This window comes from Mirounga angustirostris, unplaced genomic scaffold, assembly GCF_029215605.1.
Source record: "Mirounga angustirostris isolate CCGP_5_RB_7025 unplaced genomic scaffold, mMirAng1.0.hap1 SCAF_5, whole genome shotgun sequence".
Taxonomy (NCBI): domain Eukaryota; kingdom Metazoa; phylum Chordata; class Mammalia; order Carnivora; family Phocidae; genus Mirounga; species Mirounga angustirostris.
This window is the reverse complement of record NW_026991713.1, coordinates 125,299,919-125,319,577: the sequence shown is the minus strand read 5'-3', so window position 1 is coordinate 125,319,577 and position 19,659 is coordinate 125,299,919. Positions and strand designations below refer to the sequence as shown.

The following is a 19,659-nucleotide window of genomic DNA, read 5'->3' as shown; positions in this document are numbered from 1 at the left end:
CTATAAAAGAATGTTTCAGCCAATTCATCATGGATTCCCAGCGTGGCAGTCTTGAGAATCGGGTGGTTAACTGATTCGGAGAAAGTTTTCTATCAAGGAAGAGAAGGTCTTGTGGACAGAGGAAGTGAGAAAGTTATAAAAACAGGAGATTGAATTGGAGGCTTGGATGTGCACTTAAATATTTCAGGGACGGGGTAATTAGGAGTGATGTTCACAGCACTGGGCTGATGAAGTACGTAGACACTGAGGTGCAGGCCAGCCCCAAGGATGCTAGAATAGTCCAGGACCATGGTCAGGAAGGAGTGCCAGCTGAAGAGTTGCTCAAGGATCCTCAATGGGGGAGAATCTGATAGAAATGCCTTATAGCCTAAGATTAAAATTTGAGTTTAGATAGAAAATTGTGAACATCTCTAAGATTCCCTTATATATATCTTCTATCATATATTTGTGTGTGTGTGTGTGTGGTTTCTGCTTTGACATTTTCATGTGTAATTTCTTTTTTTTTTTATAGGTCACTGGGAGATATGTTACAGAATTAACTCTGCACATAACCAAACTACAGGGGAAAGGTGCTGGAAGGACCTACGGAATGTTCCTTTATTCCTGTAGTAGTAGCAGTAATAGTAAAATAATAGCCCAAAGAGAAGACAGCTCTTCAGCCTCCTGTGTGGTGGCGTCAGATGCAGCTTGTGTATGGATGAAGACCACGTTTGTGGGGGCCCCTGGTACATCATCATTTACAAATACTTACGAGCAGTCTCTCAGTAACACGCAGGACTTACTCTGAGCCTGAGAATGAACGTATTACACAGCAGGGGTTGAGAAAACATGCTTCTTTCTTTTAGTAATGTTGTTTTGCAGATAGAGGAATGTCCCTCCCAAACGCCACACTGAGAAAGTCTTCGAAAGGCTTACCAACCAGTTTTCGAAAGTGGCATTCCAGAAATTATTTCAAAATATAAAACAAAACAAAACAAAACCCAAAAAGCAAAATGAACAAAAAACAAAAAACAAGGAAGAAGTTATCCAAGAAATGTAAACCACAGTTACAGCCTGTTTTCTAGATGAACTCTCAGAGCCTGTTTCACAATTGATCATGAACCCACAGGTCATGTTTTTCCTTAATCTGAAACCCTTAGAGGTGAGGGCCTCTTAGCGCCCATGTTAGGCAGGCATTCAGTTCAGAAAACAATTTGCTAAGTGCTCTGAGGAGCTGGTGGTGAACACTCAAGTATCTTTTTCAGAACAAATACGAAAATTGCTCTTTTTCTGCAATAAGGAAACAATTGTTGGTAAACACGGTTCTTTCCCCAGCTGCTACTCAGATTTTTGACTCCAACAGGAGTTTTCTATTTGCATGACTCTTCACCAAACTCTTCACTCTGGGATAGGTTTAAATTTATGAGCTAAAGGAATACTGTCTAGCTGGAATGTGCAATACTGTTGGAAATACAACTTTTGAAGAAAATAGTTGGGTACAATAAGAAAGGGGGAATATGAAGGGTGATTTTTCCATAAATTAAACCAACTTTAAAAGCCAGGCATATGTGGAGAATCAGAGGCCACTAACATTGTTAGAAAGAAAGCTGGTTAAATCTGAGTAATAAAAAATACCGATATGGACAATACTGTAAAAAAGATGGCATTCATGATTACTGGGCTGGCAGGTGGGGGTAGCTGCATGCTGGGGGTGGGCTGCATGGGCTGCCAGCTTTCGTGGGTTTGGAGGATGCGGTACTGTTTCAGTTGAGCAACGATGTTATCTTTGATGTCTGGAGTTGAGATCTGCAGGCGGACACTGCCACTCTCAAAGGACCATGTAAAATCACCAGAAAACATCTCATAGATCATCCGAGCTACCACTGGAATGACCTGAACCAAGATGAGTTTTCTTTCCAGGGGCTAAGGATAGATTCACTCCATTGGTGATTTTGAAGCTTTTCTTAGTTGTTAGACACGTGTTTTTAGATTCTAAAATTTACAGGAGAGGGGCGCCTGGGTGGCTCAGTCATTAAGCATCTGCCTTCGGCTCAGGTCATGATCCCAGGGTCCTGGGATCGAGCCTCGCAACAGGCTCCCTGTTCGGCGGGGAGCCTGCATCTCCCTCTCCCTCTCCCACTCCCCCTGCCTGTGTTCCCTCTCTCACTGTCTCTCTCTGTCAAATAAATAAATAAAATCTTTAAAAAAAAATAAAAATAAAATTTACAGGAGAATCTGAAGACCATCTTAAAGAGAAGATAAGGCAAAGAGAAATGGATCCTGGAGAGTGTATTCCCTTTGGTGGCTGAAAATTGGATGTATAGGCACTGTTAAAAATAAAAGGGGAATGAAAGTCCTCTATCGGGGGGGCGCATGAAAGAGAGACAGAGAGAGAGAACACAAGTGGGTTGCGAGCTGTAACAAGTCCCTGCATTCTGAATTAATAAGGAGCAATAACAAACAGGGTTCTAGAGGGGAGGGGGGTGGGAGGATGGGTTAGCCTGGTGGTGGGTATTGAGGAGGGCACATTCTGCATGGAGCACTGGGTGTTATGCACAAACAATGAATCATGGAACACTTCATCTAAAACTAATGATGTAATGTATGGGGATTAACATAAGAATAAAAAAATAAAAAATTAAAAATTAAAAAAAAAATAAGGAGCAATAAGTAAATGGAGGCAGTTATGAAGAAAAAAATTCTCTCGAGGGTAAGACAAAATGATGCAAATTTGCCAAGGCAAGCCACAGCCTGCATGCTCACTGATTAAACACAAAAAAACACAAAAAAAACCCCCAAAAACTAATTGCAGGGCTTGGTGGATGGTACCTGTGTTTCTGCTTCCATGTTTGTAATATCTGGTTGTAATTTGGGATTCCTGTGAGAATGGTGTCGTTCGAGATAGTTGGAACCTCCTGCCTTCCATGGCTCAAAGCCCGTTCTTTATGCAACATTGGCTTTCTCTCTTGTTACGGTCACCCTAGTCTAGCCTCTGTCACATCATGTGGACCTCGGGCTCCTTTCTTGAGTGGGGGGGCCCAGAACATGGTCCTGTGATCCTAGCTCAGGTTGAAGCCAACACCTCGCCTGTCCTCCCCTCCTGGGTACAGTGTGACATCCCACAGCCCTTTCTCCCACTTCTCACACTTGGCTGTTCGTGAAGAAACCTTGCCAACTTAAAAAAAAGTCCTTTACTCTTTATGCAGCTTTGGGTCCTTAATAGCGTTGGCTTTTTCAACTACATCTTATCTAGAGATCACAGCCTGTCTGGAGGACTCTCCAAACCTCAGGATAAAGTCCACCCAAATAAGATAATGGGTAGTTGGAAATCATTATTTTATTGCCTTTAGAATGGTTGAGAAATGCTTTATTCAACTCTAAAATTTTATTTCAAGAAGGATCTGGAACGAATTAGATTTAATGGATTGGCCAGAATGCTGCAGACAGTTGACTGTTTCACAATGTTTTGGATGGCAGGATGTGCCGAAATTGCCACATTAAAATCCTCTATCTCTGAAGCCTGGAGGCAGAACCTTCATGGCCATCTGCTTATGCCCCTGTGGTTCACAGAAGGCAGAGAAATGAACTTGATGACGTGAAACCATCATGGGAGGTTAACTAAGTTAAAAGCAAAGACAGCAGTCATTTCACAGGGAGGCAAAAAGGAAAGAAGAAGGGAATGTCCCCAAGGCAGTGTCCCACCCTCTGGCTTGCCTGCGCCGGGCACCACCAGGGGCCAGGTGGCTCACCCACCTTTCCTGAACCCTGTCACCCACACGTGCTCCTATTTACCTTCACTGGGGTGTTTGAACGGTGGCAACAAAGCAGGCTAAGTGAATCCCCACGAAGCCTGATATGAGGCTGAGAGCAAACGATTATAGTACATAACACAGAGCAGCATGGGTAGACCATGGACAGACATGATCACTTCTCAATCTCAATGACACCATTTCCCAGATCATATTTTTAAATGTCATGGGTAAGTAAGTCCTCATTTCTTTAAACTCTTCCCTTATTTCAAGGCAGGTGACCTGTATTTCAGTGATAAAGTCATGGGGGAAAAATTGTAGCTATTTATCAGTTTTCCATTGGCAGATTAATCTATTTGTATCCATTTTATGGTAAGTGGCAATAGAAGAAAACTAATTTAAAACCCTTATAAAAAAACCTCACGAACTTCTAGTGGCATCTGAGTGTGTCCCCAGTTTAGTCACTGATGCTCTGTATTTGGGCAGCAAGTGAGGTACGTGTGGGTGAGAACTTTGGCCCATTGTTTCCTATGATCATGGTGGTGGCCTTCTGCTATTCAGATCTTGGGGACATTAGGGTCGCTTGGTGGGATAACTCAGCTGCACCAGTCAGTGTTGTGAGAAGTGAATCCCGTTCAGGCCTTATGGGACTTGGAGACTTATGTGAGGAGCATCACATTTGGAATACCTGTTCAATATACAGATGGGTCATATTTCAGAAGGTTTGAGGCTAGATGTTTGGCACTCAGAATGCATTTCTCTTTAGAGACAATCTTTTAAATGGTGGCTCAGTTTTCAGACCAGCCCACAAAAAAAACCCTACTTTACCTACAGTATGGCTTTGATGAATAAAACTATGTGTTTGTAATAAAAAAGCAAAGCCAAGAGGTTGCTCTCTGAGTATTTTTTTTAAAAATTAGGACCCCCCCCCCCACATCGTGGTAAATACATTAATCCTATTAAATGCTGATAGGTTTAATTAGGCAGACGTGAGAAATTATTTTGAGATGTTGTGGAGATTCTGCAGGGGGCGTCCAGGGAATTTCAAAGGTTTTAGAGTTGGTGGCGTTGGTTCCTTGGAGCAGGTGGCCTAGAAAATGCTTCTAAGGAACTCTGGACAGTTGCTTTTTCATCAGCACATTTCCTTAGACATTGGTGGGAGCTGCAAAGAAGCAGTGAAAGAGGGAGCTATTTTCAGTGGTTAATTGGGGGGAAAAATGAGAATATATACGGGAGGGGGAAGTGGACAAAAAGGTATATGTGACCTGAAGAGAAAGCATTTTGCTGAGGGGAAATCAGCTGAATGGCTGGAGAGGCAAACATGGTGGAGAACTTGAAAATCCTCCAGAGGATCCTCGGGAAAGCTGAGGTGGGAGTTTTCCCTCTGACAGGCCTGCAGCTGGTCTGGGATATGTCAGCGGCTTGTCCAGTGGGCACTAGAGCATCCTCAGAAAAGACTTATAGACCTGCTCATAGACGCAGATGTTTCAAGAGGCACTCACTAATTACTGCTCTGCTTATAAAGAAATTGTAGAACCAAATCGTAAGGAATTTTATCTTAGTGGGTGAGATCGAATGATAGGATTTACTTTTTTTTATTTTTTATTTTTATTTATTTTATTTTATTTTTTAAAGATTTTATTTATTTATTTGAGAGAGAGAGAATGAGAGACAGAGAGCATGAGAGGGGGGAGGGTCAGAGGGAGAAGCAGACTCCCTGCTGAGCAGGGAGCCTGATGCGGGACTCGATCCCGGGACTCCAGGATCATGACCTGAGCCGAAGGCAGTCGCTTAACCAACTGAGCCACCCAGGCGCCCCGGATTTACTTTTTTTTTTTTTTAAAGATTTTATTTATCTATTAGAAAGAGAGAGAAAGAGAGAGAACAAGCAGAGGGGAGGGGCAGAGGGAGAGGGAGAAGCAGACTCCCTGCTGATCAGGGAGCCCCATTCGGGACCCGATCCCAGGACCCTGGGATCATGACCTGAGCCGAAGGCAGACGCTTAACAACTGAGCCACCCACTCGTCCTACTAGGATTTACTTTTTGCCCATATGAATGTATTTTGCCTCCTTGTTCCTTTTATTAAACCTACCCTTTCTCTGCTTCTTAAAGAACTAAGTTAAAAAAAAAACTACAGATATTTATCTTTAAATAGCTATATTTTAAAAAACTATATTTATCTTTAAATATCTATATAAAAAACAGTAATTAGATTTGATGCAAGAATCTGAAATTGATACCTAAGTTAAAAAATTTCCCAGACTTATTCCATTGAAGATAACTAGATATAATAAATAATTTATTCTTTACTAATTTCCAACTCATATTTAAAACAGAGAATTGATTATTTAGCTTTGTATTATCTAGGAAGAAATAAATTGCCAAGTAAATTTACAGAGACTTCACCAATAAATTATTACCTTAAGAAGAAAATAATTTTCAAGTATTCTCAATTTGTTGGTAGCTGCTTATGTAAAACATACTGATAACTAATTTAAAAAATCTACTTATTGATAAAAAGCTCTTTTAGACTCTCTGGGTTATACATACTAAATATAAGTAAAAGTACTCAGAGGACCTGAAAGTAAAAACATTTCAACTGTTTCATCATTCTGAATTTCAAGAATTCATGAATTGTTACCATTTGTCATTTTGGGGAGCTATTCCTTCATACTGTAATCAAATCTTCTTATATTCAATTTCCACAAATTGAGAGTTTTATAAAAGGAGCATAATTAAGTTGCATTTTTAAAATTACTAGGCTTAGGGGCACCTGAGCCAAAGTCAGATGCTTACCCGCCTGAGCAACCCAGACGCCCCCTGATTAAAAATTTATTTTATTTATTTTATAATAAGCTATTTATTATTTTATAATAAGCTACTGTCCTTGAAGATATTAAAATCATCTCAATGAAGAGCCAAGAGAGAGGAAATGGAAAAAAAAATTTCCAGGGAGGAAGTATTTTAAATAATTTTGTGGGATACAAGTGACCTTATTTATTATTTCCCCATAAAGAAGGAGACTTGTCCTATAAATCCTTTCATACTGAACCCCTTTCAGTCTTCCTCCCTTGGACTAGAAGCCATGTTGGGTTGAAGAAGAAAGCCTTTCATAACCGGCAATGTCCCCGTGCCCCCAGTTAGAGTAGAGGCAGACCTGCGTCCCAAATGGTTGAGTTAGTATTTCATGAAGCCTGCTCTTTGCTCCACCTCGAATAGAGACACTGTCTCCCTGACCTACTAGATAATGTTGATTCTTAAATAAAGTTCTCTTTTGAGGATAACATCTGGTTAAAAGGTTTTTTTTTTTCCATTCAAATGTGACATTTTCAAGGGTTTATGCTAATTATGTTCTTTTCTTCCCAGAAGAAACTTAAAGCCAGATTTGGATCTTAATCTGAATGAGATCAGCTCCTTGGACACTTGAGCTTCTGGCTAGTCTGTGAGTAGCAAAGCAGCGTGGATGTCAGGTGGGGATTGTAGAGCGGCAGAGTTTTAGGGCCCCCAGACCCTGCCTCTTACCAGACCCCCAGGTGATTGGATAAGCTTGAGAATCTGAAAAGCACTGCTCTGGGCTTCTCTATAAGCTGCACTAAAGAATGGGGTCCAGAAATTTCCAGTCTGGGGGTTCTTGGGGCACAGAGATGGCCTTTGGGAAATTCTCGCATTTTACCACTTGCTATTGGCAACATCTGGAAAAGCCCACTTTGCAAAGATCCTTATATCTTTTGGCAATGCACCAAAAGGACTCTAAAAATAGAATTTTGTACAAATTCTCCAAACATGACATGTCTATTTATGATTTTGGTTTTGTTGTGCTGCTAGTCAAACCATATGCAAAAGGTATCTAGTAAAATAGGCTAGATAAATGACAGGTTACCATGAACAATAAAATCAAGAGAAATTTAAGTTTTCTAGGAGTGACATTTTAAGTTAGGTCTGGCATTTTTTTAAAAAAAGATTTTATTTATTTATTTGAGAGATCGAGAGAGCACGAGCAGGGGGAAGGGCAGAGGGAGAAGCAGACCCCTGCTGAGCAGGGAGCCCAACGACGGGGCTCGATCCCAGGACCCTGGGATCACAACCTGAGCCAAAGGCAGATGCTTCACCGACTGAGCCATCCAGGTGCCCCAAGACCTGGCATTCTAACCATAACACTAAAAGAAAAGGCCATATAGATTATCACCGAAATAACTTATTCTTTTTTTTTTTAATTTTATTTATTTGACAGAGAGGGACACAGCGAGAGAGGGAACACAAGCAGGGGGAGCAGAAGGGGGAGATGCAGGCTCTCCACGGAGCAGGGAGCCCGATGTGGGACTCGATCTCAGGACCCTGGGACCATGACCCGAGCAGAAGGCAGACGCTTAACGACTGAGCCACCCAGGCGCCCGAAATAACTTATAATTACTTCACTTTAAAAAATATAAACCACAGTTTTAGTTTTTTTTCCTTACCATAAAAAACAGGCAAAACAGCTAGTTAGACCAGGCTCCTACCTTTATATCCTGTGGGTTCATATTAGGATTTGTTTGACACTGCAGAGGTCCCAGAGTTTGGATATGAAAAATGTAGAGGAGAAATTCGTCCCGGGCAGAGAATGGCCAGCCCACCTCCAGAAGAGTGTCACTGATGGTACTCGGTCCAATATTGTGCAGCTACAAGAAAGGAAAAAGTAATGGTACAGGACAAGGCAGGAAGATGAAATCAAGCTCCATGTACTTTGTACCCATTCTAAAAAGTGCGTATTTTGGGTTTTAACGCATCCAGACTATGATGGTGGCTATAGAAAAATACAATCTACATAAGCAAGAAGAGCTCCGAAAACAAGAGGCGCTTTTGCTCAGAGAAGATTCTTCCTTCTGTGAATCTCTGAGGGCAGATCTCCTTAGCAAAGACCACATTAACCATGTCTGATCATTGCGATGTTTACCTAAAATTTATATTCATTTAATCGCAGGGCTAGAAATGCAATTTTAATGATACGCTTTCAAAACCTAGTTATTCTTTCTTTACATTGAAATCTGCCTTTTCCCAGACTACTGACTTGCCAGTTGCAACCATATGCGACGCACTCTCTTTCACCCTCTGGAAAAATGGTTATCCATCAAATGCCAAAGATAGTCCAGGCTCACCACAGTTCACATCAAGTGCGCATTTCAAAGCTGAGCTCCTTCTGTTTTAATCAGTGAATATCAAAGAAAGAGAGGCCACATCTCCTGAAGAGATGAGCTTTTTAAACACATGAATCCTGTATTCACAGGACACAAAAACAGCTTGGGAAAATCACGAAATGTATTTAAATTTATTGTGGTTTTGAAAATTCACTTCAAAGTTAGCAGGGAACTTTTGTCTTTTTTTTTCCCCACAGTTCTGATAATTCTAATGATCAATAAAACAATTTATAATTTGGTTTTGCTTATTAGGTGGCTCATTTAATTCACATTATCAAAACAACATGGCACCCACTGATAACAGTATATTTTGAGACATGAGAATAGCATGTAGGAAACACGTGATAATTGCTTTTGTCACCACTGATTATTACCCTAAAATTTTATGATCCGTTTATGCTAAGATTAGAAGCAGGGCTGCCCTGAGAATGAGTTTGAATATGTTTGCAAACTTTAAAGTTTCACCATTCTTAAAGAGAAACCGGTGCACACAAGGTTTAATAAATTATTTGACAGCATTTTTTACTAGCAAGGTTCTTAATCCGAGTGGCCTTGGGGACTATGTTATCCTTTTGCTATCAAGAGAGCTTAGGGCAAAGCTTTGATCCAGCTGCGGATGGGGCTTCTGATTCTGAGCCACAGGTTGGGCAGATGACAGAGGTTTTCATGTTGATGTTATGCAGGAGTTGACACTTCTTTCCCACATATGTACACAGCTCATCAGTTTTGAAATGACTTCGTTGTTAACCTTAGAGAATGCTATTCATGTCCCTTGTAGCTTAAGATGAAAGTCACAGTCAGGATTTCTAGGTCAGTGGAATGAGTTACACAGGAAAGGGATAGAGAGCAGTAAATAAGAAGGGACCTCAAACAGAAGGTGGCTTTTTCATGAGCTTCTGATTTGCTTCTGGAAAATATTTTACCAATCGACGGACGGACTATTTCAAATCTCCGAATAAGTTATTCATGTGTGTGTGTGTTATATGTGTGGGTTTTTTTTTTTTTTGTACATAGCGAATAATCCATAACATTTTCTCTGTCTGGTACCTTCTGGTTGGTGACTTTCAGTTTAAGAGGTGGGTAGATTTTAAGGATATTTGAAAATGTAGGAAGAGGCAAAATAAAGTCCAGGGAGCTAGTCCTTTTTATGGTTAGGCTGTCCAAATATTAAAAAAAAAGAGATGTAAGGAACATTTAAAAGAGAACAGTAACAAGATAAAATATTCTCACTGCATAATGGCTCTCACCACTAAAAAGCAAGTGACTCATACTCTACCCCCTCCCCCCACTGCAATATGATAGCATAACAGCACAAATCCAAGCAGTATATAAAGCTCAGATCTTGGATCGGTGTCTTTTAAAATGCTATGAAGAGTTTATTGGTAAAGAGCGTAAGAAAAAACTCCTAACACAACTTTAAGATGAAAGCTACCTCATAAATATGTTCCACCAATGGTCCAACTCCTTCTTCTCTGCGGGGCTCCTCTTCCGGTTCCCAGTTACGAATGGGCAGAACAATCTGCGGAGGGTGGGATACTCTGAAACGCAGAATGTTTTGTTAATTGCTGGTGATGACACACGTGAAGAATGCTTCACTAGTGTAGGGTATGCTAACAGCAATGGGAAAAAGTGGCCCGCAATTTCCTCGAACAGACACTGTCTATATGGAAGAAGGTATTGAAAGTGATGTTCAGGGCGCCTGGGTGGCTCAGTTGGTTAAGCGACTGCCTTCGGCTCAGGTCATGATCCCAGGGTCCTGGGATCGAGTCCCGCATCGGGCTCCCTGCTCAGCAGGGAGTCTGCTTCTCCCTCTGACCCTCCCCCTCTCATGTGCTCTCTCTCATTCTCTCTCTTTCAAATAAATAAATAAAATCTTTAAAAAAAAATAAAGTGATGTTCAGCAAAATAACTCAAGGAATAGTAAGGGATCTGAAACATCCTACCCCCGAGGCTTTTAAGTCCTGGTTTCTAGCTCAGAGATTGACTGTTTTACAGTATCTCCTCTCTTGGGCCCTAGGGGGCAGAGCAGAGAGCAACCCTGAGTTGAGATAATTTAACATATAGACACATAAATGTATACATCTACCTATAGGTCCTGTGTAAGTGTCAGAGAGTGTGGGTGTGGGTGTGTGTGTATACAGGTTATGTAATCGGTGTTTCAAGCCATATCAAGAAATGGGACTTTTTTTGTGGATAAAGATCTAGAATTCTGTTGAGTTGTGAAGAAATGCAGTTTTGAATTAAATACTTCAGAGTAGAAAGGTGGCCACTTGTATATTCCTACTTCTTAGATTTCTTTTGCTTCCCATTAATGCAGCCCTACCTCCCCCAAGGCCAGGCCCAGAGCCAAAATAAAGCCTGATCAAGATCTAGAGTTGTCCTCTGGATAACTCAAGGGTGAGAGAGAGAGAGAGAGAGACAGTTAAATGATGTAATCATGTAAGTAGGATAGTAACATGACACGTACATATTTTTTGCCTACAATTTACACCTAGAAAGTGAGCACTGGCTGAATGCAATGCAGTACATGGCATTATTCTACATTAAAAGCTGGTTCCAAACCAAATTGTTATTTTTATAATCTTAAAAAGGATACTTCTCAAAAGAACAATGCTTTTCTAGCAATTTTTAGGTGAAGGTAACTTTAAAAGAATTCCTAGACCTCCAGCTGAAAGTAACTTCAACAGAAAATCCCTCTTTTGGCAATCAGAAGTCTTAAATGCCCTTTTAAGGGCATCAGTAATTAACACAGCCTCTAGCAACTTCAAATGCTATCTTTATTTTCCCCTCTGAGTAATCTCTTTCTGAAGTAGAAAGCAAAATTTATTGGGCTAAACACTGACCCAAGGGCAAGTAATTTAATTTCTGTGTGTCCCTATTTCCTCATCTGGAAAATTATGATAAACTCTTTGGGTTGTAATGATTGGAAAACATCTCAAATGCTCTTGGTCAAAGTCACTTTGGCTGCATTGTCTTCTAGGGGTGTGTGGAAGAAGTACATATTTTAAACTGACAACCCACAGAAATGCTACTAAATTATGAAACCCTTTGCTTTCATCCTTACTGGGCAACTATTAAATTACAATTGCAGAGCACAGCCTTGCTGGGCTGATACCTCAACATCCCCTACCCTTATATTGGCTTGTTGTTATGTCATGCTCCCCTTTCCGACTTGATTTGATTAAATCATGTTCAGATCAAACACTGGGGACTTGGTGAGGAGAAGAGTACAGAACACAGAAGGTTACTTTTATTCGAGTGAATCCCAGAGAGTTTGGACTTCTGTCCCTGTGGAGCCTTCACGACCTAAGCACCCAAAGCTTTACTTTGCTCTTAGCTTGGCAACAGAGAGTTGATTCCATGCTCCACACCCAATGTGAAGTTCTAGGGAAAACATTTATTTATTTATTTATTTATATTTTATTTATTCATTCATTCATTTACTTATTTGCATAGAGAACAAATACAGAGCAGAAGCTGAGCATATTTTCTCTGAAGAGTTTTGTTCTTATGGTCATCAATCCTGGAGGACTGGTCATAAATGCCCCAGTACCACAGAATCATAAATAGTTAGAAATTTACAGGTCCTATGGAGACAGTGTGTTCAAAACCCCTCATTTAATACATGAAAGGAAAATTGATGTTCAGAAAAGTAGGGGTTAGTTGCAGGTGAAGACCTCAGCTCAGGTTTACTCAGGACTGTTCTATTTCCAATATACGGTTGACTCTTGAAAAACACAGGTTTGGACTGTGCAGGTTCTTTTATATGAGGATTTTTTTCACTTATATATGATTTTTCATATAAAATACAGTATGGTAAATTTTTTTTTCTCTTCCTATGATTTTCTTAATAACATTTTCTTTTCTCTAGTTTATTTTATTGTAAGAATACAGTATATAACACATACACAAAATATGTGTTAATGAACTGCTTATGTTATCGAGAAGGCTTACTCTCAACAACAGGCTACTGGTAGTTAAGTTGTGGGGGAGTCAAAGTTACATGCACAGGGGGTTGGTGCCCAATACCTGCATTGTTCAAAAGTCGACTGTATAATTCACCACAGGGGCCACTAAGCAGCAGTGATTTTAGTAAAGACAACTTAAAGAAACTTCCTGCCCCATTTCTTTAACAAAATCAAATAGAAATCTGTAAGGGAAAAGATAATCTATTATAGGTCATGGCAAAATCATGGCAAAATCATTCAAAAGCTAGGGCTCACAAAATTCAGTTATGTACTGTCTAAGACTTTTTCAAATCTGGGGAAACCATGAGAAAAAAACGGCTCTCTGAAGATTCCAAATGAATAAGTGAAACATTGTTCACCGTTTTCAAAATTATCATTTTTTTAGAAGGAAGGAAGGAAGGAAGAATATAATCAACTATTAGCCAAGGATAAACAGCCCTAACAGCTCTTACTGAATAGTGCTCACATTCTAAGATGGAGGATAGAACATTATTCCACGGAGACCCCCCCGCCAGGGATAAGAAGATTGGGGTACCGATGATAACACTAGACATTAGAAAAGGATTAGGGAAGCAAGGAATTAGGTTTTTGGTAAGTTAAAGTCTATATGCTGTCAGAAGTACAAATCCAATGCTGTGGTAGTACGGTATGAACCCTATTTTCATAATCCCTTTATCAAACACTATAAGCCCCAAATAGCAGACTACTATTTATTGTCTGGAACAATGTTAGTTCTACCCACAATAGCCAGCATCTACACAGACCATGGTTGTTTATGATTGCAGTGTCCCGCGATCAAACCCACTCAATCCTGATTATATGAAAGAGGACATACGTTTATTACTCTTCGTGAGCTCGATGCATGTGGTGCTGTCTCTTGTGGCCAATTTACTTCCTACAGACTTAATGCTAAATTAATCCTTTGTACCAACAAATGCCATGGGAGTCTGCTGAAAGACAGTGTTGACACCATCTGGCTTTGAAATAAGTAGAATAATTCTCAGTATTTTTTTCCCATTGAGGGAATAAATCCATTTGAGTTTATTTTTAAAATGACAAAAACAACATTAAACTGAAGAAGAACTGCTAGAGACAGTGCGTGATAAAATACATTGGAATAAACACAACTGGCAAATAAAAAGAGCTTTTTCTGAAGACTGAGCATGGAAGATTTTCAACACAGTAGCTGTTTGTTCCTTGAAGAATTGAACATTGAAAACAATATTTTTGTTGAGTATCTGGAGTAAAGAGTTTTACTTTGCAAAATGGCTAAAAAGAACTCTAACCCCATGTTAGAGAATAAATTGTGGTCAATTGTTGGACATTAATCTAGCAATTAAAAAATTGCACCCATATGAGAAACCCAACTTTAATTACCTGTTTTGATTATTGGTAAAATGAATAGAAAATTTCCTTCTTTTTTAACTGAGAAATATTGGTATCATAAATGATGGCGGAAATATATTTATAAATATTTATCTTATAAAATAGATATATAAGAATAAATACAGCTACATTACACCCTCTGCTGCCTTGGACTGAGTTATGTCTTATGGAATAAAAACAGTTCCCAATTTAAAATTTGCTTTGGGATTAAAAAACAGTTTCAGTTTATTTTTGGCAAAACAAAGATAAATTAAGCTTAATGCAAGAGACAAAACTTCATATACACTAGTTGTAAATGTTAAAAGATATAAAAATAAGATAATAAAGAAATGCCTTTTTCTTCTCTGATTTTTTTTTAGTGTTTTTCTCAATGAGAAAGATGGGGGAATTAAATAAGAAATGCACACAAATGAAACATTTTGATTAGCTCCAAATATCTACCAACCAAACAGGTCACTTCTCATGAGTCAACTCATGAGTTAAAGAAGAAATCACAAAGGAAATTAGAAAACACTGTGACTGAAACCCAACATATCAACATTTTGGTATGGGCTCAAGCAATTAGAAGGCAATTTACAGAATTAAATGCTTGTGTAAGAAAAGAAGAGAGGTCTCCAGCCAATGCTCTAATTTCTACCTAGAGGAACGAGAAAAAGGGAAAATCCAACCCAAAGTGAACAGAAGGAAGGAAATAATAATAACAAAAGCAGGAGCTAATGCAAAAGAAAACAAAACAAACAAAGAGAGAAAAAAGGGGTGCCTGAGTGGCTCAGTCAGTTGAGTGTCTGACTCTTAATTTCAACTCAGGTCATGAGATCAAGCCTCAGGACGGGCACCCCGCTCAGCCGGAAATCTGCTGGAAATTCCGTCTCTCCCTCTGCCCCTCATCCGCTCTGCGCTCTCTTTCTCTCTTTCCAAATAAATAAATAAATAAATAAATAAATAAATAAATAAATAAATAAATAAATCTTAGAGAGAGATAGGTAGAAAGAGAGAGAGAGACAAATCAATGAAATAAAAAAACTGGTTCTTTGAAAAGTTCACTAAACTCTAGTCAGAGTGATCAGGGAAAAAAATTGAGGGGAGTAAAAGATACAAATCTCCAATACAGGGAATGATGAGATCCTACATACATTAAAAAGAAAATGAGAGAATATCATGAGCAACTTTATGCCATACATGTAACACTTTAGATGAAACAGACAAATTCCTTGAAAGACAAACTGAATGTTTCCCCCTTAAGATCAAGGTAGGATCTAAAAATAAGGCAAAGATGTCTTCTTGCACCAAGTCCACTCAATCTTGCCCTGACACTCCTAGTCTGTGCAGTAAGAGAAGAAAAAGAAATAAAGCAAAAAAAAAAAAAAAAAGAAAAAGAAATAAAAGGCATAACTATGTAGTAAACAACTTAACTTTTTCCCGAAAAGTGGTGTGGCCTTTGCCCTCCCTCAGCTTCTGGGAGGTAGTCTAAGCTCTAGAAATTTTATGCCTGAAAGATGTATCTTTGTTTTCCTGGGGGGTTTAGGTCACACTGGGTATTCTAACAACACGAGTTGGGGCGGGGGTTGCCCACATCAGAAAGACCAACAGTGTGAGTTAGGGTGGGAACTTGATCGCATCATATCAGACAACCTGGAGACTGAGATCAATTAAATGGCCAGTCAATCAACTGTTCATGCCTATGTAGTGGACCCCCAATAAAAACTGTGAACACTGAGACTTGGGGAGCTTCCTCAGCTGGGGATACTCCAGGCATGCTGCTATACTATATATCCATATAGGGAAAGTAATATGTCCTGGCTCCATGGCGGATAAGAACAGAAGCCTTGTGTTTGGTACTGCCCCAGGCTCTGACTTACACACTTCTTCCCTTGGCTAATTTAATTTTTACCTTTTCCCTGTAATGAATTGTACTGATGGGTATAATAGCTTTCAGGGAGTTCTGTGAGTCCTTCTAAGTGATTTATCAACCCTGAGGGTGGTTTTGGGAAGCACACAACTCTGCAATTTGTATCAGAAGTAAGGGTGATCTCTGGTGGGTACTATTCCCTTTAACTCTGTAGTTGGCTGAACTCTTGCACATACAGATTAGATTATTAAGGAAAAAATCAAACTTTCTATTCACAGATGAAATGACAATGCTATAGAAAATTTTAGGAAATCAACAAATAATAAAGCTACTAGAATTTGTAAGCAAGTCTACCAAAATCTCAGGATACTGCTTGCATTTCAAGACTTATTATGTAGATCAGTGGAACAGAATGGAAGGAGCCTCACAGATGGATAGAGGTGTCAAGTAAATCAGTGGGGGGAGGATGGTCTTCCAGCCAATAGCATAGCAGCAACTGGATATTCTTGGGCAACAGTGAATCTTGGGCCTTACCTCACACCAGATACAAATGCGGTATCATAGACCAAATGTAAAACTGTAAAACTTGCAGGAGAAAACATAGGAAAAAGTCTTGTGACTCTGGGCAAAGTGAAGAATTTTTCTATAAGGGACAAAAGGAGCACAAACTATAAAATATTTATTTATATATTTATGTACTTATTTATTTTTAAGGATTTATTTATTTATTTTAGGAAGAAAGGGAGAGGGCAAACTATAAAATACTTAAAAGTTGGATTTCATACAAATTAAAAACTTTTGCTTTTTGAACATCACTGTTAAGAAAATAATAAGCCAAACCATAAACTGAGAGAAAATGTTTGTAGGACATATATCTGATAAATAATTTTGTAGCCAGAGTATGTAGGGAACTTTTACAACTTGATAATAAGAAAGACAACTCAATATAAATGGGCAAAATTTTAAAAGACACTTCAAAAAAGCCTGCTAAGGGCAAATAAGTAGTGAAAAGATGCTCAATATCACTAGTCATTAGAAAACGCTAATTAGGGGCGCCCGGGTGGCTCAGTCGGCTAAGCGTCTGCCTTCGGCTCGTGTGCTGATCCCAGGGTCCTGGGATCGAGCCTCGAAGATGCTCAATATCACTAGTCATTAGAAAACGCTAATTAGGGGCGCCCGGGTGGCTCAGTCGGCTAAGCGTCTGCCTTCGGCTCGTGTGCTGATCCCAAGGTCCTGGGATCGAGCCTCGTCGGTAGGCCCCTTGCTTAGCAGGGAGTCGGCTCCTCCCTCTCCCCCTCCCTCTGTGTGCTCACTTGAGCTCTCACTCTCTCAAACAAACAAACAAAAAGACAAACAAATAAATAAATCTGAAAAAAAAAGAAAATGCTAATTAAACTCAAAGAGATACTTTCACATACTTACTAAAATGGCTAAAAACGAACAAACAAAAACAAACCTCAAGCCCATGCCTGCAAGCACGCAGCACAACTGAACTCACACTCTGCTAGTGGGAATGAGAATTGGAAATGGTACAGCCAATTTGAAACACAGCTTGCCGACTTCTTATAAAGTTAAACATACCCTTGCCATACGACTCAGCTCCATGTGTGAAAACAAATATCCCAACAAAGACCTGTATGTGAAAGCCAATAGCAGGCTTATTATTAAGAGCCCCAAACTGGAAAAAACACAAGGGTTCACCAACCTGTGAATGGATGAACAATCTGTGGGACTTCCGTACAGTGGAGTACTTCTCAGCAATAAAAAGAAACAGACCACTGACACATGTAAGAACATGGGTGTTTTTTCAAATGCATTATGCTAAGTGAAAGAAGCCAGACTCAAAAGGCTACATTCTGTATGAGTGTATTTATGTGATTTTTCTGGGAATATAGTGACAGAAGATAGATCAAGGTTGACAGAGCCTGGGGGTGGGGGCTGGGTTAACTACAAAGGTGCATGAGAAGCTATGTGGGGTGACAGAACTGTTTTGCATTGAACATCCTTGTGGTATCTTAATGCCTCAAACTGAACATCTAAAGAAAGGGTAAGTTTTACTTTATTAATTTATACTTCAATAAACCTGACTTAAAAAAACCACACACACACACATCAAACCCCATAGACTGTGAAAAGGTACTTGCAACATGGGTAGCTGATAAAGGATTAGTGTCTCAACTCTAGAATAGGAAAGAGTTCCTTCCTATGAATTAATATGAAACAATTAAGTCTCTTTGTAGAAATATGACCTAAAAAATGAGCAGGAATTACCCAATTTGGCAAGAATGGAGACAACAAACACATGAAAAAGCTACTCAGTCTCATTTAGGAATCAGGGAACGGCAAATTGGACCTTGAGTTAGATAGTATTTCTCATCCAACAGATTGGCTCAAAATGAAAAATGTGACCGTTTTATGAGTTAGTTAATAACATGTAACAGTGAAAACCTTCCTCCATGTCTTGTGGAACAATAGGTAGGTATAATTATTTTGAAAAACAGTTTGGTACTATTTAATAAAGTTAAATAGTATACACTGATCCTGAAATTCTACCTCTAAGCAGGTACCCTTCTGACATTCTTCCACATGTGTACAGAAGATAGGTACAAGGAAGTTTGTAAAAAAGGAAAAAGAAAACCCCCAAGTGTTCATCAGGAGTAGAATGGATAAGTAAGTGTGGTGTAGCTTTACAATATTAAACTCTTCTGCAACTAAAATGAATGAACTATAGGCACATGCCCTAAAGTGGGTGAAAGTCAAAAACATTCATTTGACTGAAAAATATCACAGGGGCATAAACAAAACAAGATTTTGTGTAGCTAAGCCTCAAAGAACTCTCTCTCATAGGCTACGTAGCATGATCATTTATAACAATGGACCTGGAGACAGGCTGCCTGGACTTGCATTCTAGCTCTCCATGTCCTAGCTGTGTAGCCTTCAGCCCCTTGTGCCAAAATTTCCTCACCTGTGCAGCGAGGATACTGGTACATATTAAGATGTGCTAATGGGCTGGGGTAGCACATGGAAGGATCAAAACCGCGCTAGGTATTCTTCTTCTTCTCTAATCCACGGGGTGGGCCTCACTGGTCCCAGGAGGGCAGGCAGGGCTCCTCCCATTGAGAGAGGAGGGGGCAGCAGTGAGAGACCATGGCTCTGACTGCAGGGGCTACAGTTGCCATCATGGAGGAGTGGGAACCACTCGGGACCGTGGAAAAGGAAAGGGAACTGGGATTGCTGGAGCCCAGTGACAATTCAGCCCAGAATACCAGTTGACGTTTTTAGCCACGTCTTTGATTGTCCTGAAGAAATAAGAATTACAATAAAATCAATGGAGTCCACACTTTCATAAGAGAACTACAGACAGGGGGCGGAGCAAGATGGCGGAGGAGTAGGAGACCTGGGTGTCGTCTGGTCTCAGGAATTCAGCTGGATGGGGATCAAACCATTCTGAACACCTACAAACTCAACAGGAGATCGAAGAAAAGAAGAGCAACAACTCTCTCATCAGAAAAGGGACCACTTTCTGGAAGGTAGGACGTGCGGAGAAGTGAAT

General features: G+C 39.8%; 1 protein-coding gene across 2 annotated transcripts in view; it reads right to left on the bottom strand.

Annotated features, from left to right (window-relative positions):
• ITGA8 (integrin subunit alpha 8) overlaps positions 1-19,659 on the bottom strand; it is a 180,137-nt gene that overhangs the window by 28,293 nt on the left and 132,185 nt on the right. For both annotated transcript variants that reach the window (XM_064592014.1, XM_064592013.1), the window contains exons 24-25: positions 10,336-10,441; positions 8,229-8,387 (exon numbers count right to left, since the gene is read on the bottom strand). In XM_064592014.1, the coding sequence (XP_064448084.1) occupies positions 8,229-8,387; positions 10,336-10,441 (265 nt within the window). The remainder of the gene's footprint in view (positions 1-8,228; positions 8,388-10,335; positions 10,442-19,659) is intronic.